We start from the raw sequence: 9,583 nt of genomic DNA, 5'->3' as shown, positions 1-9,583 counted from the left end.
TAATACTCTGGAGGTCTGTTTATCTCTCACCATCTAATGGTTTCCAGGTGTCTCCATAACCTCAAAGTAATGAGTTTACATTTATTTAGGATATATGGAAATGTTTAAAAATTAACTGTTACCATTTTGTTCACTTTTTGAATAGGATAATTGCATTAAAATAACTACCTCCTACTTATTCCAGTTACAAACATAATTTTCCTTTTCTAATCTCAGCAGAAAATAAGAAAGGTCATCCAGAAGAGAGCAGTAGTTTATTTTGCATCTTATCTCTCAGACTCAGTACTATTGTGTTAGAGAACTCAAATATCCAGATGTCTGCATCAGGAATATTAAAGTTCCTGTGAAACTGAAAAAAACAGAGATACACTTACCCTTTCCAAACAGCAGATCTGCACAGGGCTAACATCACATGGCAATGGCCAAGGCCTTCTATTAGTACCACTTACTGCTGATCCAGGTGAGATCACTTGAAGCAGGGAGCAAAGGTAATTTTCTACCACTTAGCAGCCTCCTGATCTTAGAGCAGCAATTGGGCCTGAATAGCATAGAAGAGTGAAAGTTACTCTAATGTGCATAGGCTGTGATTATTGCTAAGGCTCTGCCATCTGCAGAGAAATCCTCCTCTCCCTTCAGGGCTTCTTTGCTTTCTGTGCAGCTCAAGGAGTGCAGTCAAGGCCAAAGGACCTGACTCAAATATGAGTCTTGCTCTCATATTTTTTCCAGTGTTTACAATGGTAAATTAACACCCCAGCATTTAGCAACAATGCTAATTTCTTGTCTTCTTTGGAAACATAACACTTCATTGCATTCCAGAAATCTCCATATATTTCTTATTCCCGTACCATCCATTTTCTTGTCACAGTCTTGCGTGGCTGCTGCAAAGGATTTGGCTGTGACCTGGCTGTTGGTCTCAGCAGCTGCCATGCAGCAAAATGCTCTGGCTCTTTTATCACAAGTCTTGTGCACGTCTGGAGGTGGGCTGAGGGAGACAGCTGAGGCTCTGTGGTATGCTCTCTGCTTGCACGTATGGAAATATATCTTATTGTTCTGCACCACCAAGTGGCCAGATTGAGCAGGTATTGCAAGACACCTTTGGAACCAGGTTTACCATATTAACTCAGATGGGTATGGAAGTTCATACTGACCTGAACTAGCAACTAGGGGGAAAAAAATTGAATATAAGGCTTCATGTTTTGAAAGAAGGAAGTGTCACATTTTCTCCGGCATCCACTGAGGTGTTCCTGAAGGGGTATTGCCAGGACTTCTACAGTTCTCATGTCAAACAGAGCTCCTTGGTGGGCTATCACCTGAAACTCAGGCATGTTTTAAGTATTTCAGATTAGTTGCTCAAAATTGGCAGATGGTTCTGTAAATATGAGGCCAATATTTCTGCATATTACATGAAGAGACCGTGTCAGAAGTAGAGAATGCACGTATGTCTGTTTAAGTTAAATCCAAATATCTTTAAAATCTGTAAAAATATGCCATTTTATCTAGAAAAAATTATTACATGGTCTAATTGGAAGCTATTTACCCATTCTTTTGTGCCCTATATTCCTTGTGTTCAGGAAGATTCAAAGTTGAACTCTTAGGCAGTCACTCAAGAAGTACAAATCAGAGCAAGATCTGTTGCTGGCCAACATCACTTGTCCAAAATCTCCACATGAGGTAAGAGCAGATCCCAACTGACCTGTACTGAAATCTCTTCCATCCAGCTCTGCACAAGCTTCCATTTCCCCAAGACCTGTGATTGCAGGAGATGGGAAGAATGACCTACTCTGGCCCTTACATACTGCTGAGATGCTAATATCGTTGTGTATATACTCTCCTAAGTCATATATAATATATATAATATACTAGCATGATATACTTCATACATCAGCCATGTTTATAAGATGATGAGAGAAAAAGTTGTTAATGAGGTTAGTCACTGGCTGAGGATCTAAAATAATAATTTCATAAATCATATTTCCTTAAATAATATTTTAATTAAGTCTCTTCAGAGTGTCTCATAGGCTCATAAGTCTCTTACTGGAAGTCTTTGCTACTTGGATTTTTGTGGGCCACATGGACCTGTACTTACCGGGGGTCAGGAGCCCAGCTTGGTGCTTTATGCCTTCCTGTGTCCAATGGGAGCCAGACTTTTAACCTGCCTAAATATCTCAACTGGTCCTTTGTTTTCTGAGTGTTTAGATCCTTAATTATTTTTCAGTGCCCAGCCCTGTAACCATTTTCAGACAGTGTCATTTCACCTGTGTCCCTGTGTCTCAAAATTCATAGTTCCCTATTGCATGTGTCACTTTGGTTCAGTGAATTGAACCTTCGAGGCTTTCAAAGAAAACTCTCTGACTTGGGCACATTTGGGGTTGAACACAGGCCATCCACATAGAGGCTTAATGCTTGTGTTGCTTTTGTAAGTGGAATTTTTAAAGTCCCTTGTAAGCCCCAAGGTCACAGTAACAAGTGCTGGTCCTGACCTGTGTGTGCTCCCTGATGGCCGAGGAACTGAAAAGTAAAATTGGGATAGAGGCACTCAAAAGTCTTGGAAGAGTTTTATGTATGTGCCTCACCATTCCTCAGGCAACTCACAGCAGTATGGAAGAAATCTAGCAGGGATAAAAGCAGATGTTGAAGAACTGAACATGAGTGCTTGAAATGTAAGTGTGCTTCTGATTATTTAAATATGAACAAATTAAGAAGGAAGAATAATGAGGAAAGGCATTTGTCTGGAGTGCAGCAATACCTGGAGACCTCTGCCATGATCAGAACAACATTGTGCTGAGTGCACCCAGAAGAATTAGCAAAAGATTGCACCAGGAAGACTCACATGCCAAATGGGTAAATCAGTCAAATACGATCATCTGCATTTTACAGCTGATGCTGAGAACCAGAGAAAGATGAAGCTACTTTATCTGAGAATTAGTTCCAGATTTGTCCAGGGCTTGGTGCATGTCTCCACCTTTGATAGCAGTGCCACGCTGGGAGAAGAAAGTGTTGGATACCATTGAGGAGTGGGAGGTCACAAACTGGATATCATGTTGTGCTGCCAGTAGGATGGATCCTTGCTTCCCCAGTCTGTGGCCGGCAGTAGGGATGGCAAAGCACACTGTGGGTGTCTGTGTGCCCTACTGACTTGCATTCAGCCCACAGCAGCGCTCCCACAGCAGCAGGCGGCAACAGGGGTTAAGGATTTGCCAGTTTTAATCTTTGAAATTACATCAGTCAGGGGGCACTATATCTATAGGAAACCAAATTGTAAATGACTACTTGCAAATGTCCTTTGGCTCCAAGATAGTCAAGGCTTTAGTGCTTCAGAATTGCTGTAAATTTAGAGTGAAAGTCCCTTCTTTCTGATGAGGTGGCTGCAGCAGGCCACCACCACTTGCATACACTGCTAGGGACTGCAGTATCAGCTCCTGCTGTTGTCACAGGAGCTGGAAGTTTTGTAGCCCATCTCAAGTAGACCAAAGGTATGGAATAACATGACAGATTTGTCTTCCCATGTTTATGCCATGTGCTTATTTCACTTTTACGCCTCAGGACAGTGTATATTTTTCCTCAAAACCATTGCCAGCATTGGGTCAAGCAGGAAGTGCTGGATGCTATGGTCACCTTCTCTGTTTCATCCACAGGATCCGTATGTCATTCCTGGGATTAAACCCTGGCACCATTCATAGTCACTGAGAGTTTTGCCAATGATTTTCAGGGCAATGAGGATTTCATCCTTTGTTCATCCTGTGCCGGCTGGGCTAACAATGTTCAGTTAGAAACTGCTCTTTGTTCTAGTGCAGTCCAGAGGATCTTTGCCAATGATTTGACTGAGCATTGGGTAAAGCTTATGGCTAAATCCAGTCCTTATGCAGAAATCCATGGATCCTACTGAATTGCTTTTCTCCTAGTGAAATTAATGGGAGCTGCATGTGAACATCTAAGGGAAGATTTAGTTCCTATTTGTAACAATATGTTACCTCCTGATACTAGGCCTGCTTTGAAATGTTTATTGTTAAGTCCGTGTATTTTTGGTTATATCTCATTAAGAACATAATACAGGCTTGGAAAGTACATTCTGAAAGGGTATTACAACAGGATTGGGATTACTATTTGTGAGACACTTTTAACTAGGGGGAAATTTCAAATTCAATTTACAGTAATGTCAAAGCACAATTAATATATAGGCAATGATAAGGGGAACATGCAGAAGTACACATTGATAGCACTACATCAACAAATAAACTTTTGGTGCTAGTAATTAGGTACACAAGATTATTATATGTTTAATTGACTAAAGTGACAATTTGGAATTACATCTAGTCACATTTAATTGGATTTAGAATCTCTAGAGGAAAGGAAACGGAGAGCAGTGTGAAGAGGCAGCCATAAAAGCAAACTGATTTTCTAAATTCTGTTAAGACTCTGCATTAATATCCATTGCACAATAGTTTTTTAATATCCCTCAGTCTAGAAAGAGTAATGGAATGATTGTCACAGACTGTGGGAGTACTAAAGCATACTCAATTAGATAGCAAGATAGCTGATTACTTTTGGTTTGTGGGTATTTTTAAGATATAGTTTGATCAGAGTTGAACTGTGTCTGAATTTGCCATAGACAAGTGATATTTTCAGCCTGCCAGGCTACAGTGTTCTAAATGTTGATGCTGTCCTAGAAGAAATGCATTTTATGTAAGATATTTTACTGACAAATACTTTGAAGTAAAAAAAAGATACAGAACAAAATATTGTATAGCAGTCATTAAATATTTGCTCAGATTAAAATATGGAAAAGCTATTAAAAGAGAATGTAGTGTTGTTTGCTTGCAGAGAATTTATCTAGCTAAAAAATGTTTACTAATGCTCATCTTAAAGTTGGACAAAGACTCAGAGTTATGTATAATCTTTTGATACAACCCTCATGTTACACTCTTAATATAACTTCCCTTAAATACTGCTATATATATCCTCCTCTCCCTGTACAATCATTTATTCTGCTTTTGTCATCAGGAGCTCCATGATTGCTGACTATATGTACTGGCTGACAGGAGGCACTGAGCAGCGTATAAGCAAACTCATCAAACTGTATTGGCAGGTAAGAATTGATAGCCCAATGAGGAAGGAGGTGCCTATCTCACTATTAAGACCAAAATGAAGGATTACTGCTTAAAAGACTGCCGACAAAGGTAGCCCTTGGGCATATCAATCAACAGGACACTATAGAGTACTACTGTATTTATAATGAAGTAGATTTTCTTCGACTAATTTTAAGGGCAAAATTCAAGGTTGTTAACCCTTGGCTCATACTTCAATTTTATGGACTGCTATAAAATTTAATTCTGGATACTCTATAGTCCCCTAAGCTATTTTTTGTGAAGTCTTCCTACCTTACCGACACATTGCTTTTGTGATTTGCATGAACCTAATCCTCTGACACCTTTCCAAACTCTTCAACCAGAAGGGGAGGAAAAAATGACTGTAACGAATGGTCTCAGAGGCATCTAAAGTGCTCTGTGAAGGATGGCTAGGGAAGACCTCAGCCTACAAAGATTACTTATGTGAGGAGTAGACTATTGACTTCAATGAGACTCGTCTCTTGAGTGATACTTACTTGAAATGGCTGTTCAGCTACATCAGCACAAATTTAAGTTTAAAGGTACCCCCTTCTGCTCTAAGGAGAGCCCTCACACACTTGGAGGTGAATGGATGCAAGATCCTTTGCTGCGAGAGGCTTATTGCCACAGGATCTTATCACTGCCCATGGTGTCCCAGCCTTCGCAGCCCCAGTTTCAATGCAACCAAAGTGCATTTCAGAGGGACTGCAGCATTTGGGCCTCAGATGGTGGGAGACCCTTCTGCCACCCAGAATAGTGGACCTGGCCCTGAGGTCCATTTTGTTCCTATTGTACATACAAGGAATTTCATGATACTAGGAAGAATATATGTCCCTTGCGATAAAATTTCAGAGTCTGATTCTGATCCCATTTTTGGGGGGGTTTATTCTGTGGGAACTATCTGTGACATCTGTACTTTATGTGAAGTGGTGCAAAATACACCTGACATAAGCCAGAGTAATAAAGATCAGAATCTTATCTTTTATCTTCACTCACATGCTAAATTCTTCCTTTTTAAAACTATTATTAGTTGCATTCATATTGGTAAAATGGAATAAATCTCAGTCCTGGGAGCTGCTGAATTTCAGTACTGCTGTGAGTGCAAAGTGCATCTCATTCAGAGAATTACCCACTGGGCTAGTGTTTGCAGTGTCTGTGAACTTTCTTATATGTTTTCCAGCAGAGAATTTCTTCTGTACAACACAGTTTGATTTTTTTCCCCACTGGGTCAGACTCGTTTAAAATCTTGAGTTCACAAACAGGTCTTATGAAAGGGTCATTTCTTTGAATGGAATGTCTTTTTTTGTCTCTTAACACTGGTATCCATTGACTTACCCTCTTGATGTCATGGCCATGAAGCTTCAAAGAATAAACCTTTAAAGGAGGAGCTGTCAAACTGTCCTCTCCCCCAGGGGTTCAGACTGTCCTTCTATGTAACAGGGCTGAAAAAGTGGCATGAAGGACAAGTTTCAACATGAGGCCTCCTCGGAGAGTCTAATCCAGAAGCTGTGGTTGGGCTAAGGTGGAAATGAACCAGAACAGAAGTGGGGCCACTGAATCATTTCCGGCTGTTAGCATCATCATGCAATATTAGCATCATCATACAAAATAGATAGCAAGGCCCAAAGGATTTTGACAGTGGTAGAACTCTGGTTCATCTCTACTTCACTCCAGTGTTCACAGTTCATTTCTCTTCCCATCAGAGAGTTCATGTGTGGGCCTCCCTGAACCCCTGTTGTACCAAGAAGCACCACCATGCTGTTTGTGCCCCATTGTGCTCCTCTGCCTTTCTCCTGAACCTGAGCTGCTGTCGTCTTTGTCTGCAGAAGCTTTGAAATGTCAGTAGAGATCTAACCATTTGCTTGATCCCCCATCATGCTTGATTTTCACCAGGAGACAGAGATTCCTCTGCAATTTTGTGCCTTTTGTGCGTATGCCTTAGCGTGGGCTAGGCTAAGGATTCAGCGGTATCTATATGCTGACACACACGCAGTAGAGGCAGCTGGGTGGCCCGTACCAGTCCCACTCAAGTTAATAGCTAGCACTTAAGAAACGCTGTTCATGAAGATACATCCCCAGCACCAGTAACAACCTTTTCCTTCCCGAGCTGATGAGTTCTGTGCACTCAGCATCAGGGGTGACTTCAATGTCACCAGAGCACGCAGCAAAAATTATGCAGGATGATGTAGCATGTGACGCTGCACTGGGACTTTCCACCACAGAGAGACCAAGCAGAGGTAACATAATCTTTTTTTATTAATATTCTCTCTATTTCACGGTGTAAACCTGAAAATAACTTGTCACGACTATACATGCTCATGTGCTTTTGTAACCAAAGCAACAGCTATTGATGCATGCTTTTCTTGCTAACTACTCCTCTGCCCCAGAACTTGCTTGCGTTGGCTCACAACCGTGAGCAAAATTTTCTGAGGGGGTAGGGAATAGATGACGAACAGGACAGTTTAGTTTTTACTTTTGCGAAGAAAGACTTTTAGATTAGATTTTTCACTCTTTGCTTTGATCAGTGGGTCATGTATATAATCTTCTGGTGTGTCATTGACTACTTTCATTTCTTATTTTCATGGTTCTTTTAACTGTTGGAAAAGGCTTTTCCTCCTCACAGCCTGTCTTCTACTTCTTTCATGGCTTCCAAATGTTCTACAGACCACACGAATCCTTCAACTGACGTCTTGACCACAGAAAATTAAGACCCCTAATTCACATCTGCAAAGCTCTTTATTATTTGTCCTACTTCTAAATCACTGTTTTTCTCTCCTGATCTATTCCTCACGCTCAGAGCAGTCTTTTTGTTGTATCTCCTTTGGTTTTCTTCTCCTGATTTTGGTTTTATACTTTCCTTTGAACTTCTGCTATCCCTGACATCAACTGCCAGGAGTCCTCTTTCTTGAAAACTCTCCTTAAAACATCCTCAACTCGCTCCTCTCTTCATTATTAACTTCTACATATTTCTTCTTCAGGTGATCTCTTCCATGTGACTATGTACCTCCTCTTAGGCACACTGCAAGGTTTCTTCTGTCAGATTTTTAAGGCCAGGTGGGCTCATGTTGATGAATTATCTGACTTTCCTGCGCAGAAACACCCCAGAATTTCACCCTTAGCCGTGCCAAAAGAGGCAGAGCAGAGACTGGTTTTGAGAAAGTTATCCAGTCCTCAGTTAAAGAGTTCAATAATAGAATATTTACCGTAACCCATCTAAAAGATTATTTGTTATATGGTTGTTCCCGGTTTCTCCTCCAGTTTATGAACTGGGATCTTACTTGCCCAGTCCAAACTTCCAGCACTTTCTATTATGCAGACATGTCTGAAAGCTTAAAGATCCTTTAGCACTTGTTATCTTCTCCCTGTATACCTACCTATGTATCATGATCAAGGCAACTTTAAATATTCTTTTTGATTAGCTTTTTGATTAGCTTTCTTTGATTATCCCCTTTAAAGTAAATAATCTATTTCTGGATCTTCTGTACAGTGATAGGTAATATCTAATGCCTTGTGTTGGTTTTGAATATTAACACCCGCCTTCCATTCCACTCTGAGATAAAGGTATAATGCTGATGAGAGGTGAAAAAGTAATTTGCAATGGATAATATTATTCAGTACATCGGGCCTTTTTCTCTGTTCAAATATTTTATTCCATGGATTGAAAATATACATTCCAAGTTAAGATATAATCAAATGGATGGGGTTTTTTTCATAACCCACTACAGAATATGCTCTGGAGGATTTGTGTATTGGCTGTTAGATTAAAAATAGGTGAGCTAAATAATAAATAATAACGTGAAAGTTATTAAATGCGTTATGGTAGATATTTGCAGAGTGGAAGCAGCAAGACAAAGTTTAAACTTACTTATTACTACAGTCAGGTAAGCTCCCTAGCAATTATTGTCAACAATGCAATTACTCAGCTGGTAATAGCAAAACAAACAACAGACTTGAGATATTTCATCCTGTAGAAAGAGTCCCTCTCCAACCTGCCCAGTTTTACTCACACCTTTGTAAACTGTTTCCACTGGCTAAAAACTGTGCAATGTACTCTCGATGTTTCATTCCATGAGTAAAAATATATCACACCCATACTACAATGTCAAAAAGGGCAAATGTTATCAATCATGAACTTTGCAAATATCTTGAAAGTCACAGCCTGATTTCACCAATAGCTGGCACAGACATCTTACTATAAAGTGCCTTAATTACCTAATTTCTAAACATCTCAGGCTTAACTCATTAGCACACTACAAATTTAATTGCTTTTATTATTCTATTGTGAAAACCATGTGGCCTACTTTATACTGAACGTTTGGCTCTAGCACCTGTTATCCAAAATCAATCCCACCTAGCCAAAGTCTTACATTAAGCGCTGTTGCACCAGCAACGCACATGTTGCAGAAACCTACAGAACCCCAGGAAGGCATTTCAAAGCTTGTAGGTTTGTATCTGTACGTATCTGCACACTCCCATTA

At 40.2% G+C, this 9,583-nt stretch overlaps 1 protein-coding gene across 1 annotated transcript in view; it reads left to right on the top strand.

Moving 5' to 3' along the window:
- Nucleotides 1–9,583, top strand: part of SPATA16 (spermatogenesis associated 16) — an 81,108-nt gene that overhangs the window by 34,255 nt on the left and 37,270 nt on the right. Inside the window, exon 5 of the mRNA XM_010192049.1 lies at nt 5,002–5,086. Coding sequence (XP_010190351.1) covers nt 5,002–5,086 — 85 coding nt within the window. The remainder of the gene's footprint in view (nt 1–5,001; nt 5,087–9,583) is intronic.

The sequence above is a fragment of the Mesitornis unicolor genome, unplaced genomic scaffold (genome assembly GCF_000695765.1).
Source record: "Mesitornis unicolor isolate BGI_N332 unplaced genomic scaffold, ASM69576v1 scaffold34439, whole genome shotgun sequence".
Lineage (NCBI taxonomy): Eukaryota > Metazoa > Chordata > Aves > Mesitornithiformes > Mesitornithidae > Mesitornis > Mesitornis unicolor.
The sequence above is the reverse complement of the archived record's forward strand: the minus strand, read 5'-3'. Positions and strand labels throughout refer to the sequence as shown.